The sequence below is a fragment of the Ruditapes philippinarum genome, unplaced genomic scaffold, assembly GCF_026571515.1.
Source record: "Ruditapes philippinarum isolate M1 unplaced genomic scaffold, ASM2657151v2 ctg5291_1_1_1_1, whole genome shotgun sequence".
Classification (NCBI taxonomy): domain Eukaryota; kingdom Metazoa; phylum Mollusca; class Bivalvia; order Venerida; family Veneridae; genus Ruditapes; species Ruditapes philippinarum.
This window is the reverse complement of record NW_026860084.1, coordinates 17,930-34,148: the sequence shown is the minus strand read 5'-3', so window position 1 is coordinate 34,148 and position 16,219 is coordinate 17,930. Positions and strand designations below refer to the sequence as shown.

The window sequence follows — 16,219 nt, the reverse complement described above, 5'->3', positions numbered from 1 at the left end:
TTTTGTTTTTATTCAAGATATTTAGAATATATCATTTCAAACGTTTTTGCCCATTTGTCTGGCGGTAATCAAGTGTCGACACCCTTTCGCGTCACTATACCACAAGTGGGTGGGTAACGCGCGCAAAATCATCATCAATGCTGTCGTACTAAAGCTAATGCTTTATCTGCTGTTGTCTAAACGACCTCTTATTCTTTTGAACCGATCTCCTCCTGAACATTTAGAAATATCTATTCTGTATTATTTACTCACTATTTGCTTATAGCCAAAATTTAAACAGTTATCCGAGTACAATTCAACTTGACCTTCTTTTTGAAGAGTAATTATCCATGTTTATCTTTCTTGGAAGCGCAAAACGATGCGCACAAAAAAACTACCGAAAACGTCTTTAAATGCCCTGTGTTTCTTACTTCTTGTCACTTACGTCTAGGGAAATTTTGCCTCTTTCAAAAAGGTAACCTGTCCAGCAAAGTTCGAGTACTAAGCTTTTGAAAACATGAAGACGTTTTGCCACGGATGTCGCTGTGACTTTAAACAAACATAAATAAATTATAATAAGTCATACTATTTATATTTGTTTACAATAAGTGTAATAAATGAATATGTTTTACCTTTCATTCGCTCAATTTTTCTATCAACAATTTTCATTCTTTTTTCGGGTACTCCTGAAACAAACAAAAAATCAAAGAGTTTTAATATACAATGACTTTTGGATGTTTTTCTATAGTGGCTATTAAAGATTAAATTTTTCAGTAATATAAGCAATACTATTATATGTACATTTAATTTGGTTATTAAAAAGAAGGAATGAAAAAAAAAACTGTTTTTCAGCAAACAGAATATATACAGAAAACTATAATACCCGAGCGCCCTTTCTTCGTAACAGTTGCTTTCGTTAAAATCTTTTTTGCTTCCATTGTCCCTTCTTTCATTATTTTAACTTCATTTGCTAGATCAGAATATCGTAATTGAAGTTCAGAGTACAGTGACTTTTGCCAAGTACTACGAACATCTCCAAGAGAAGGCATATTATCAACAAGTGCCGATTTAATTTCATCTTCTATATTGTCAAGCACGGATGCTCCGGTGGATTGTTTTAGAGTAAGAACAGCATCCCTTAGACATGTCCATGAGGTATTGAATTTCTCGTCAGTTACAAACTCCATGTTTGCAATATGTTGTAGACTGTTCCTAATTTCAGAAATATAACGAAGGCAATCTCTTTCATTTTGCTGCAGCTGTTTAGGAAATAACTCTTTGAGCAATAATATCAGTAAAGTTACGTCCCATGTTTTAATATCCACAGAGTGAATAGCTGGATAAATAAGAGCAAACTGATCTTCACTTATTCTGAAACGTTTCCGTAAATTTTCGATTTCCCCTCTCTAAAATACAGGTAGTTCTCGATGTTAGTAAATCTATGGTTTGGATCATGTTCTGACTTAGATATAAACAAAACTCGTAGGGGTTTTGGGCAGATATTCACGATAAATGTCACTAGTCGATAATATTTGTCTGCCATCCTATAAAACAATACAAAATACAACGATAAAATATACATACACATACATTCTTTTTTTTTTTTTTTTTTTTTTTCATTTATTTTATTTTTCAAAAACATATAAACACAATCATTCACATTTACATAGAAACTCCACACAGAAAAAAAAATAAAAACAAAACTTCAAAAATTCAGAATAAATTCACGATAAATGTCACTAGTCGATAATATTTGTCTGCCATCCTATAAAACAATACAAAATACAACGTATAAAATGCTGATACATACACATACATTCTTTTTTTTTTTTCATTTATTTTATTTTTCAAAAACATATAAACACAATCATTCACATTTTACATAGAAACTCCACACAGAAAAAAAATAAAAACAAAACTTTCAAAAATTCAGAAAGAAAAAGAATAAATCTACTTAAAAAACTATCATTCTTACACTAAACAAACAAACAAACAAACAAACACACACACACACACACACACACACACACAAACACACACACACACACAAGACAGGGAAAAAAAAGACAAGTGAATCAGTTTCAGTTTAATTTTTTACGTTTTATGGTTTATACGTTTAATTTACATAATATAATTGTTTTAGTCATCAGTATTGTTTGTTAAAGTGTTCGATAATTTACTCCATTTTTTTGTTTGTACGATTCAATTTTATCATTTGACAGTGCAATTGCTTCTTCAATCTGTATCCTTAACAGCAAAAAGTTTTTAAAAATATCAAAAGTGGGCTTTCTTCCTTGATATTTCATTTTTAAAATGTAATATTTCATTAGAATAATGATATAAACTACACATTACTATTTATAATTGGTTGTAAGCTCTCCAAAAAACACTGTTTCTTTACTGTATGAAAAAATGAAGATTAATGGATAAGAAAGGAATGCAAGTTTTGACCATAAATTTTGCACAATATTACATTCCCAAAATAGATGATGAAGGTGTTTCTAAACTACTCCAGCAAAAATCACAACAAAATTGAATTGCATAGATTATATTTGAAAAGCATAGTGTTTGTTGCAGTAAGTCTATGGGTGAACTTATACTGAAAATTTCTTAATGTCACATCTATAGTACATTGTAGTGGTATAGTATATATCTTAAATCCAATTCAATTCTATATCTAATTCTTTTTCCCATTGCTCTTCATTTTTATTTTTTACCTTCTCATCATTTTCAAGTTGGATATTATATTAAAAGTTTATTTATTGTTTGGATTTTTGACTTTTATTGAGAAAGCGTATCTTGTTCTTCCATATAAGTTGTGTTATTTTTTAGTATCTCAAGGTATTGTTTTGGTATATTGTTTATTAGCATAAAGTATCTTAAATAATCAGCATTTTCTATTCCGTAAATTTCTTTAAAATCATCATATTATAAAAGGCTTTTCTCCTATAATCATAAAGATGTCTATATAAAGTATGCACTTTATCATGCCCATGTTTTATAATAAACCAGTTTGTTGTCGAATTTAATGCTAGAATTATTCCATACTATGTCTTTAACATTATCTTTGTTTTTATTGTGCTCATGCTGAATTGAAACCAAGACGAAAGAACATTATTCATGAACACGAATTATGTGGATTATAAATTATTGATATCATTTTTTGAAAGATACATTGGAAGATAAAATCATTTCCATTTTGCTTTATCTTGTTGTTTTACAAAAAGTTTCCATGAACTCTCATTATCTTGTTTATGTACCTTTTACCCAGCTTGCCTTTTGCTGCATTAAGATAATATGTAATGTCTATCATTTTTAGTCCACCATTTTTGTATATTAAGTTTTAAAGTTTTGCGTTTATTTTTTCTGGTTTCCTGCCCATAGAAAGTGAAACATCGCTTAGTTATTTCTTTCATCTTATCATTGGATGGGTTGGCTAAAACTGAAAAAGGATATATTAATTTGGCAATGCAAAAGTTTTTATCACTATTACTTTTCCCATTAACGTAAGCTTTCTGTGTTTGCAACTGCTTTAAGCAATTGAAAAATCTTGAAGTTTAGGTTCTAAATTTATGTTTGTATTTTTCTTGTAATCGTGACGAAAAATAAAAAGCCTAAATGTTTTTGCTGAATCAGATGTCCACTTAAATTTTCTATTTTTACAATATTCTATGTTAGTATCTTTAAATGACCCGACTCGCATATTTGTTGATTTCTTTGAATTAAGGTTTAAACCGGAAATTTTACTAAATTCTGTTATCACATAGACAAGTTTTTCGAAAGACTTAACTGAACCATCGTTTACGAAAAGTTGCATCATCTGCAAAGAAGGATTGGGTTTATTTCTTTTTGTCCTCAACTTTTATTCCTTTTATTTCACTATCTTTTTTCTATGTAATTGGATATAAATTTTAAACAGACGATAATAATGATAGATGATAAAGGATCTCCTTGTCGAACAACCCTTTTCTATGGTAAAAGGTTCTGAGAAATGACCCATTATTTTACAATAATACTTGAAGTATCAGTGTAAAAAAGTTGACCCATTGTATAAAATCTTTACCAAAAATTGAACTTTTGAAGAGTTAATTAATGATAAAACCCGATGATTTAAACTAATCAAATGCTTTTTCATAATCCGCAAAGAATAATAAACCTGGTTTGTGTTTCCTTTTTGAAGATAATTCCAATTATTTCAAAAAATCCTTACGTTTTCTACCAATGTTTACGGTTTTTCATGAAACCTGTTTGATTGAAACAAAATATATGTTGGCCATAAACTTTTTTTGAATGCGAATTAGAAATAGTTTTGTTGCTAATTATAAATCCACGTTAAGCAAACTTATTGGTCCTCCAGTTTGATATATCTGTAAGATCTTTTTCTGGCTTGGTATAATAGGGATATAATCCTTGTCTTTGAAGAGTTGTTAGTTTTTGATATTGAAAAGAGTAATTATATCGAATAAAGAAAATATTTTTTTGATGCTATCAAAATGTCTTATAAAAACTCGACGGTTTAAAGCCAATCAGATCCTGGATTTTTGGTTTTTTTCATTTCTGATAAAGCTATTTTTACATTCATATTCATGTTAATATCTTACATATGCACTTTTCTTTCATTTAATGATATTAATGGTACGTAGTAAAAAAATTTAGATTTGATTTTTGTGGGCTCTGTATTTGTAATAAATTTTCAAAAAATGATTTTTCTTCTTCTTTAATATTTGTTTTGCGTCTGTAATTTCATTATTTTCTTAATTTTAACTTTGTACAATTTTTCCGCATGCTTCTTTTTCTATTTGAAATAGTATTACTATTTTTCAATTTTGACATGGAATACACGTGCTCTCAAAATCGAGCCATTTACCACGGTATTCATAAATTTTTTCAAGTCTTGCTTTTTAAATATCAATTTCTTATAATTTATTCATTGTTTTGTTCTGTTGGCTAGATTAGTATTTTCTCTAATTTGTTTATTTCTTTCAATCAAATTTAACTCATTTTCGTTTTCAAATTATATCTTCTTTTGACTGCAATCGAATTGTTCATTTCTTAGGCTTCCCTTAAACCCCCATAGAGTAATTTGGATTGCATGCTATATTATCTCATTGAGAATAGATAGTTCTTTTATTTGAACATTTTGGTAACTTTCATCTAGTAATAAAGAAAATGTTCAATTTAAAATAGCCAGGCCCTTTTGTCATTGCAATTAATCCATTTATTGTTAAAGTTACTAAAAGAGTGATCTGTTTTATATCGGTGAAAATTCTTTTGTAATGACGTTAGCATATGCAACTCAGATACCAAAAATTAATCTAATCGCCAATAATAACTTGTTTTCCCATTTGAATGCCATGTAAATTTCTGTTTAGGTGTGTTTATGCGCCAAATATAACATAAGCTACTTGTTCTAACAACTTTTTTATTTTATCTCGAATTTTCTACTTGTTTGAGTTTTCCATCTTTTGATCGATATTTGAATTAATCACTGTAAAAGTCGCCACCCTGATTATAAATTACTTTCATCGTTTCAAGAATAAAATCTTCGAGCATTGAAAAATTGTCATGTAATCATTGGGCCATCAAATGTTCAACATGTAAAAGCTGTTTCATTATTGTTACTTCAATACTATAAACTTCCTATTATTAGTTCTTTTATCATAATTTTTACTTAATTACATTTTTAATAAGAAAATGCAACACCTTCTTTGTTGATTATTTCCAACTGAAGAAAGACATACTTTCCATTCATTTCCATGATCTGAATGACTTTTGAATGGTTTCTTTAAAACATGATAAAAGATAAGGTTTGTAATCCAAGCGCCCATCAATAGATTTGTTTTTCGTTGCCTATTATTTCCTAAACGCCCTCTAACATTAATGTAAGCAGTGTAGTTTCCATATGATAGAAGCAGGCATTAAAAGTAATGGAGTTATACAAACCATAAAACTTAAATTAAAAACTTGATCACTTAGGCATTCACGATAAACAGAAAAAGAAAAACGAAAATGACAACTATTTTATTTAACGAGAAGGAGTGTAATTGATCCCATGTTATTGTATATTTCAGTATGATTTACGGTTCTGTAGACTTTATATAACGATAACTAAATTTTTTTATGTTAAGTATATTAGATTTCAGAGTGATATATGATGTTTGATCTTTTGCATATTTTTTTCCTTTAATAATAAATTTTCATATACATATGCAACATGCATGACAACACAATACGCACGCACACACGCGCACACTCCACACTATAACAAAACCATAAATACATACACACATGCAATGCATACATGCAAATATACATACATACATACAAATATTTATTACAATCATATAAAAAATATGGCTTAAGTATTTGACTTAAACCTCTTTCAAAAATTTAATAAAAAAATTACTTGTTTAAATTATTTTGAATTCAGCTATAAGTGTGTTTATCTTTTTTCAATGTTCAATGACAAATAAATTAAAAAAAAACAATCCAAGAATTGTTCTTATACTTTAAAATCTTTACGTAGATTTTCCTCTTTTATCTTTGTTATTTATATTTTATCAGTGATATGGGAACTAAAAGTAATAATAAGAAAACAACACTTCATTGGAAGTCTAATAACCCTAGTTTTAAAATAATCTGTAAGATTTAGATAAAAAAACCACGAAACAGAAAAAAGTATCACTCCTCCTTCTAAAGTGTGTCTTTTAAGGATAAAAAAGTCGAAAAACCTCAAAAGACATACAAAAGGAAAAAAATCATTTTGTCATAGACAAAAAAACAGGTATGTCTAAAATAAAAAAAGAAAGAAAAACAACATAAAAACAAATTAAAAAAAAACAGTTACTGACACGCTGAACAACTTTTGAAAAAGTTTCTATTTATGGCAAAGATTTATCCAACATCCATATGTTTGAAAATAGGATGAAAAGGAAAAATTAATCTACTTAAAATACACTAAGTAAGCATGATAACTGGAGACAAAGTTGTTCTCAAATTGAAAAGCATAACATCATTACTGTAATCATACAAAGACTATACATATCTATAAACTATTGAAAACAAAATTAAGATTTAATATTTCTGGAAAATGTTCAACATTGTAAAAAATAAGTATCACAATACAAGGATTTTTAATCTTTATATACTTAATAAAGTGTACTATTTATAGAATCAAAGTATCTTGTAATAAAAAAACATGCCTAAACATACCTAAACACAAATGACATTTAACATTTCCATTTTATTGCAAACTGTGTATAAACAAAATTCGCAAAACAATAAAACTATATTATTCTATACATAATACATACATACACCACATATACACAGATATATATATATATTATATATATATATATATATATATATATATATATATATATATACATATATATATACACACACATATATGAAGTTTTAAAGATGGCAGTATAACAATTGGTTTAGTTCTTATATATTCGTATTCTTTTTTATGATTCTTGCAAACATGTTTAATGACTTTTATTTAACAATTCTATTTAACAGTAATAACTCCAAAACACTATAAGTAACTTAAAAAAGCTTCATGTATATGTGAAAAAAGGATCTAAATAGTAGGCTAAAGATTATATAAAACCACGTAAAAACATGTGAGAAAAGGTCCCAGTTTTAACTCATGTTATAATTCTTCTAACATAAAAAATGAAAAACAAAAAAAACAAAAACACAAAAAAAACAAAAACAACAACTAATCTTTGGGAAAAAAAACTATCAAAAAATGTACAAAAATTCATGAAAATTGTGTATTTTACTATATTTAAATTACAATAAAAAAGTGTCTTTATAAAAATGATATTTCTCACACTTTTTTACACACCAAAAATCATGAAGTTGTGTATTAACTGTTAGAAAGTGGCCTGCTGTAAATGATTTTTCCAAATCAGGGACTTGATTTTCTGATAATGTATTTCTTATATGTTTCACTTTTATTTATATTTGTTTTCATCTATAAGACGTTATTCCACGAAATATTAAGCCACTTATGATATTCTTGATAGGGCACAAAAGATCACATTTCCAACTGCTGCTTTTATAGAAATTTTTTCCATTTTTTGACCAGGCATTTATAACCTTTGTTGGATCACTCTTTTTTGATTACCATCAAAACATGCATATTAACACCCGTTAAATCTTCACTTACAAAATATATTGGCTTCCTTTTAAATACTTCCTATTTCTCAGTAGTTTATCTCTTTTCATTCTTGATACAAACTCTCAATAATTTGCCTATGACTAATAACTTTCTTCAATTTTCCGTTTTCTTCAATTTTTTCGGCCATTAAGTTTTCGCTGCTTTTCCTTTTTTCTTTTTGTTTCATCTTTTTTCATATCATTTCATTTGTGCTTCAATGCCTTCAAATTTATACGTGTATGAATTTTCATGTACAGTCCTTTTCTATACTTTTTCCCAGCATAATTTATTGATTCACTTTCCCATCATCTACTGAAATTTATTCCTATGCCCCTTTTAAAATTTTTGATTGGTTGGTTTCCACAAATTCCGATGTGCTATTATTCATGTACTTACCATAAGATTTTAAGCCAGGAATTTTGTCATTTAATTCTCAACCACTTTTTGTGCTGTTTGTTCAGTCTGTTCACCACTTGTTTCTGGGATAGCCATTTAATTTCGTACCATTATTTATACGGCTATATTGAGCATGTTCGTTTTGTTGTTCTGCAATGGGACCTTGCTACTTCCTCAATCATATTTCAATCTTATCTGTTTGAACACTTTCCTTTGGCTTCAATTTTCTTTTCAAAGTTCAGCAATTTGGGATTTAGATAAGCATTTTCTTTCAAATAATCAAACATTTGTGATTCCATAACTTCTAACTTTCTTTTCAATGGACTCGAACATATTTCAGAAGCATCTCTAAGATGACATCTTTTATCATATTTTTTAAGAAATTGTCATCTTTTGTAATAACATTTTCCAATTTTTTGGTTAATATGCTTAAGTTGTACTGCAATATCACCTTGTTTACTTTCAGCCATTTTTTTCAATAGTTTCATCTATAGATTCTGCGAATGTATTTGTCCTCCTGTTTTTTTTAGTATTTAAACTTGTATCTAAGTCACTTATACTACTGTTGCTTGATCTGTTGCTTACTCTTTTACTCTGATTTTTCTTTCCCATTTCAAAAAAAAAAATTAATGGTAAGACAAACTCCTGTGGTATTAGTATTTACACATGGTCAGTTTATAACATCTATCGTGCCTTTGTTCACAGGTCAACGCTATACAGTGTTATCTCATTTTATATCTGCTTATATATAATTCAATATTGCTCTCTGTCTACATTTGTGTGTAAATTATGGATCCATACTTGTAAAATAACTATGTTACAAAGTCATTTTCATCTTTTTTTGAAATCAGCAAAAGACTAAAATGGTTTACCGACAATTGTTTAATATCCTCCTCAATTTTCTTTTCAAGAAGTCCAAATAATACACAAATAAATCCAACTTTTTCACTGAGAGACAAAAAACACACACACATTTAAAGGGACATCACTCACTCGACATACATTCTTATAACAGTCCCCATGTGTATGTAATACACCTACAAAAATAGTTCGTGACGTGATATGAGCAAATTATTTGACAATCAATTGGTATGTTACATAAATATGCTTAACATATTCAAAATAATGCTGGCATAAAGTCTTAAGTGCTCAAAAGCGAGGGCTACTTCACTCTTTATGTTTGTTATATATATGTATAAACATCCATTGAACAAATACTAGTTCCTGCATTGGACATAGTGTTATGATAAGATCACGTATGTCCTATAGTGATGTTAAGTGAAGTAGCAAACAATAATTGCCGATTATCATCGTTATCTCCGACCTGGTATAAAGCGAAAAAGTACATTTCTTACATTTATTACATTTTATCTTATTTTGACAACTTAAACATGCTTCAATCGACCAGTAAATATTTATAGGTTTTACTCATTAGTTTTTATTTCCGTTTTTGCCGCGGGAATGCGACTTAACTTGGTAAAAGTTATCATTCTACATGTCTGTCTTCCTCTTCAAAATAATCACAATCAACAAGATTGAAATAATTTATAAGTCTTCTTCATTATTATGTAAATTACATGTTAAATGTACATTCCAACAAAATTGCAAATTTATGTTGTGTCCGACTAGTAATAAATTCAAATGTTTATCAAGTGAATAAAACTTATCAAATAGCCCTGCACTTTAACATTTATTCTTACCAAATATGGAGAAATAAGAAATATAATTATATTGATTATTGATACATTTCGACAGAAGCATGCATTAGAGAATATACATATTATTTAAAAAAAAAACTCACTTTACTTCATGAAACCCTTTCAGCTGAATAAATTAAGATGGCTAGATATAGACATGTCTACCTTTTTTTAAGTAACAAACGGGTTTTCACATTTCTATTTTTACACGAGGAGTTACTTATGCCATTTCCTAAAAAAAGAATTGGAAAAGCACTGTTTTCAAAAACTTCCGCTATAAATACACTTTAAGATTTAACCGGATGTACTTTGGATTAACAACTATGTATTTCCAAAAAAATCAAGAAACATTCATATGGTGTGTTGAGGGTCGTAAAAATGTAGAAAAATTATTAATTGTTAGATGAAAAAAAAGAGATGCTTAGAGTTTATCCAAAAGCAGTGAAATGGTAGTTAAAATGCAGAAGGGGTCGCCTAACAAAATCACAAATTAATATCAGATGTGTAAACTTAGCGGCATACAGGCCTACGGCCTATCGGTTTGAAGTTGGCGGCCTAGCAGCCCAGTGACCTGATGGCATTAAAATGGTGGCTTAGATGCTTAACGGCCCGATGGCGTGATGTAGTCGGCCTAGCGGCCAGAACCTTAATTGTTGTAAAAGTTTGTCATGTAAATTAAAACGACTGTTAATTAAGTTTTAATGACATATCTAGTCATTTTAAAGTTGCACAAAAATAAAAACATATTCAGAAAGAATGGCCTGACAACCTAAAATTTTACAGTTGTAGAGATTTTATATAAACAATAAAAACGGCACTATGTGAAGTTCTTTAGATAATTCTTACATTAAAAAAGATATATAAAACGTAACAAAATCTCTTTAAAAGAACTTTTTGATTTTTTATCATATTTTGTGAAGTTGGCGGCCTAAACTTTGACAGTTGTAGAAATGTTATAAAACAATTGAATCGGTATTTAAGGTAGTACGCGACACTTTGTGAACTTTCAAGTAGCGTCTTGAACCCTTGGCATGCAAAAAGTTGACCATATTTCTGATTAAAGTCCGTTGATTTTATTCCAATAGTTTCAGCCAATTTTTGTACACACGACGTCAAAGTGGACCATCAAAGCCCAAAATCAGAAAATTATTGTAGATCTATTTAAATAAGCGGCTTTAAATTGAACGTCAAGTTTTACACAAAATTGACAATTTTCTTTATCTTGTAACACTATCTGAAGCACATTTATTTAAACATTCCTGAATCTTTGAAAAACAAAAAGCCTCATTCAAATGTTTCATATATAATCTTTAAAAAAGCTTTCTATTGTGCGAGATTTTTCTGGCCTCATAATCAAATATAAATTGTAAAATATGTTACATTATATTTAATAATGATAGAGGTATGCGAATAAAAGCCTCAATATATAAAACTAATACATACAATATACTGAAAAATGTCACATAAATTTGAATCCAGCAATATCAACAGCAGACTTAGAAAATGATATATATTCAAGATCAAATAACAATTTAAATATTGGTCAAATATATATCGTGTGTTAAATAAATGGTCTTAAATACTGTTTTTACCAATATGCAGGGGCTGTAGATATTACTAGATAAATATTTCAGATCAAGTTAGTTTGTAAAAATTGGTTAACATGTATTAAATAAATTATCAAAAAATTTGTTTTAACTAACATATAGGGGTGGTCGCTATACGTTTTCGTAATTTTCGGATGATTCTGAAGTTTTCACTTACTATATATATAATGATGCATGGCGCTGGCTTTATGACATTTGATTATCTGTCTGATGTATATATTGTTTACATCGAACCATTTGGTGGATGGCTCAAATTACTTCTTGCACTCGTGAAATATAGTAACATAGAAGAATTCTTGAACGTAGAGGAAAATTTCCATGAATATGAAAAGTCTACATGTAATTACTTATTTGATAATGGATTATAAAACCAAACATGTTTCGCCTACTCGACTCGTCAGTCTGTATGGTATAATAATTAATATATTAATTTATGGGAATAGTTTATACTTATTTTTGTTTATTATTTTAAATATGTGATCTTTTCAGTTTGTATTTACGGATATTTATACAGGATTTTTTTTAAAGACATAGCTGAATTATTAAACAAGTCATCAACGAATAACTAGATAAATATTTTCTCAATAATTATAATGCAATGAAACTGCTAGACGTAAAATGTTTAGCTTGTCTGATAGCAATGTGTTACTAAATTTTTTTAATTATGTTTTGCTTTCTAGATGGGATAGAGTAGATTAGAACAACTACATAATAAAACCAAGAACAAAAAGCAAATATTTACTTATATATCTTTGGTATATATAAATAAGTGATGCGGTGTGAACAGAAAACACTTAGAAAATTGTAAGCATAAACTCTTCACATCATCGTTTGGAATTCAGGAAATAAATGCCGTAGTAATTCGTGCCAATAATATCTTACTATGAATTGTTTTCCTGTTAATGAAAGTTAAAATCTCCTTGCTTGGTCAGACTGGATACTGACTTACAACAGAGGCAATAATATATATCTAGTTGTCGTTTCAAGTAGCCTAAATTAAGTTATTTAATGTTTTAAATTCTCTTTGCGTCTTATGATGAGCATTTCAACAGACTAGATTTACTGATATAAAATCTATAGTTACGAAACTATTATTAGTATAAAACAATAATGAGGACATATATAACACGTATTTCTCAAAAAGAAAAATTGATTAGGGTAGCTCCTTTAAGTGCAGACGTTGTGATGCAGAAAATACAGGCGATGGACGAACTTTTCTTAAAGGCCCATTTTGGAACAGATTGCATTTATTATTATCTAAAAAAAAAGTTCTTTGTTTATGTTATGTTAAAGTTTCCAAAATATTACTCATTGGCAATTAAACTTAATAATCTGTTGCTTTATTTAATAATTACAGCTTAAGTGATTTAGTATTTTGTATAGCAGTCTAAATATTATTGTGTTTACATTCTGCCACTTTTTAATTCAACATTCAGTGCTACTTTCTTCGGCGTTAAACATCTTTCATGCTCTATTACCATTATGTAAACGTTATTACTTTCTAAAGAAGCATAATGTGCCTTTAACAAGACATCTCAATAACACTTGAATATGACTGAACGGCCTTTGAAACAGAAATTTGGGGTTTTGTAATAAAATAATCTACATGACTTTTTGACACTGGCATACATCGCCGAAGAACAGTTTTGGTGCCCAAAATCTTGTTACACTTGCGAAATGGCTAAAATATGTGCAACCAGTCACAATAAAAGAATAACGACGACTGCCATTTTTAGGAAACATTTTCAATTATATTCAAGCGAATTAGATGTTTGCAAACGGGGTATCCATCTTGCAATTATTCGCCAAACTTTCACGTGATTCTTTAGAATCTTACGAGTTTACCTTTTTGATATCCCTGCGATATGGGCTAGGTAAGTGAAAGTCTGACATCTTTGTCAATGATAAGCTTAAATTATTAAATGTTTTTGTCAGTAACTATGGAACGTTTTCTACTAGACCTATATGCATCTTTAATTGACTCGTGCACAGTGTTGAAGTTATGCGACCACCTCGAAACTATTGCATAATTTTTTGCTTTAAATATTAAAAATGTCATTATCAACATTTATAGCGGGGGTTCCTTGTTTTGCTCGAGCTTTTATGCAAGCCCGTATTTCAGCACTTTACCAGCCAAATTGTAAATGAAGTTATTCATGTTATACATTTTTAAATGAACCGGTTTACTACAACTTGATTTTGGTATAAGTTGAAAGCAGATGATTTGAAGTATTGCATTATTTACACAAACACAAGAAGCACGAGTTAAATTAGAAAATATACTTCATAGTGCATTAGATATTGACCCACCCGGACATACTGTATATCATTCTATTTTTTTTTTTTTTTTTTCAAAATTTATTATACGCATTTAGAAATGTGTCGCTCTAATGCAAATAAAAATTATACATTCGAATAAGGAATATAGATGCACTGTTTTAACGTTTTTAATGTTAATGTGTCTAACGAGCGATGGTGACAAACTAAGTAATAAATAATATTGTGGATAAACGAAATCACCATGACTTGAAAGCCTATAAAATTCATGTGTATTACAAGTACCTGCTGCTTTCGGTCACTATAGAAATTTCCGGTTGTAAAGAACCTTTATATTTTACCTTGTACCTTTCTTGCTATATCCGGAAATATAATCATATATATACAGTAAAGATATTAAATAACTACAAGTTTGTTATGAAATACTTATATACGAACATTGCTTGAAGGACAAATTGCTTGTAGATTACCTTCATTCAAACCTTCACTTCCTGGCATGCGCACAACATGCTCTAAGACTGGATGTGACAGCATATTTGCCGGCATCATTTGAAACGTCTTCAACCCTATAGTTGTGATAACGGCTACCTGGCGTGCCTTTACCGCTGCATACAGTCTGTCAAACTGACTGTACAAATTACTCGCTTGTTCATAAATTTTGATTATGATAACCGGACGTAACGAGAACTTGATATACTTCAACTCGCATGGGTTAGAGATAACGAGAAAATTATCTTCTCCATTGCTGAGGTCGTACGAGGACAACAACTTAAATGAAAGGCTCGTTTTTCCACTTTCAGTTGGTCCAACAATGACCACCATACTGTGCTTTAAGAAGAGACTTTCTGCCTTTTCTTTCGCTTTACTGTTGACTTCTTTTAGCTCATATCCCTTCTTGAACATTCTTGACATTTCTACAAAAATATAACTTATATACTTTTAGATAGAAAAGCATGTTAACTTTACTTACAAATGAAAAATGGTTACCTTAACAACAGAAGATAAAGCTTCGGCATATAAACGGACATTTAAGAATTATTTTCGATGTGAGTTTGTAATCAGTAAGCTTGATATGACTTGTAAATATAAAATATTTTGATAAGTATAGGTGTTTCCAATCAATCCGTTTTTATATCAAGTTTGAAACATTAAACATAATAAATGACGTTCAACTTAAGTTACTGTAACTTCAGCTTCAGTTGATTTTCATCTATATTCCAGTTAAAATATTGTGATATCTTATTTATAGACTTACCAAGAAGGTTGCCGTGGACAGTGTCGTCTGCTGGTATACTCTCGTCTGTAATATACATGTATATATCTAAAAATATCTTCCGGTTCCAATTTCTTTGATTTTTTCCAGGGGTAATTTTAAAAATAACTCTTTTTTGTAAATAAGAGAATTTTGTTTGTTAAGGTGTCAAACCCTTTTTTTTCCCCAAGTTTAATTTTCCATTATGTTAACTAAGGTTACTGTAACTTAAACTAAATTGATTTTCATCTAATTTTCCCATTAAAATATTGTAATATCTTATATATAGACTTACCAAAAAGGGTTTTTCCTTGGACAACCGTCTGCTGAATACTCTCGTCTGTAATTTTCATGTATATATCAAATATTTAAACAAATCATGATAACAAAGTTTTATTTAATAGATGAAATCAAAAAAAATTTAGAAATACCTGTACATAAAGAAATATTATAAAAATTAAAAGAGCACTTAACATTGAATATTTCTGTACAAGAAATAATATTTGACTTCATTTCATACCACAAAATTGTTAAAACATAATGCCTTAGTAAATATAAGTTTAAGTCGTATATTCTAATGATATAATAGTATTACTGAAATTATAACAGAAGTTAACCTGAAGGAATGATAATATATTTACTGGAATAACACACATAACAGTATAAGAGTAATCATAGCAGAATCATAACATTTTTCTTACAGTTTTTGAAGTAATGATAGCAGAATCATTACATTATTTAGAGTAATGATAGCAGAATCATTACAGTATTTAGAGTAATGATAGCAGAATCATTACATTATTTAGAGTAATGATAGCAGAATCATTACATTATTTAG

The 16,219-nt window shown here is 28.8% G+C and overlaps 1 protein-coding gene across 1 annotated transcript; it reads right to left on the bottom strand.

The window, feature by feature from the left end:
• Positions 1 to 356: 356 nt before the first annotated feature.
• LOC132758794 (uncharacterized) lies at positions 357 to 15,442 on the bottom strand. Its single transcript, XM_060750492.1, has 3 exons — positions 15,385 to 15,442; positions 14,600 to 15,043; positions 357 to 665 (listed from the first exon to the last, which is right to left on the bottom strand). The coding sequence occupies exons 1-3, from the start codon at positions 15,440 to 15,442 to the stop codon at positions 565 to 567; spliced, it is 603 nt and encodes a 200-aa protein (XP_060606475.1). The 3' UTR covers positions 357 to 564.
• Positions 15,443 to 16,219: the final 777 nt, after the last annotated feature.

Excerpts from the sequence above, each read along its gene's own strand:
- LOC132758794 (XM_060750492.1), bottom strand. The coding sequence starts at position 15,442 with ATGTATATTACAGACGAGAGTATACCAGCAGACGACACTGTCCACGGC. Across the intron at positions 15,044-15,384 it reads TGTCCACGGCAACCTTCTTG|AAATGTCAAGAATGTTCAAG; the intron begins GTAAGTCTATAA and ends ATATTTTTGTAG. Across the intron at positions 666-14,599 it reads AAGTGAAGGTTTGAATGAAG|GAGTACCCGAAAAAAGAATG; the intron begins GTAATCTACAAG and ends TGTTTGTTTCAG.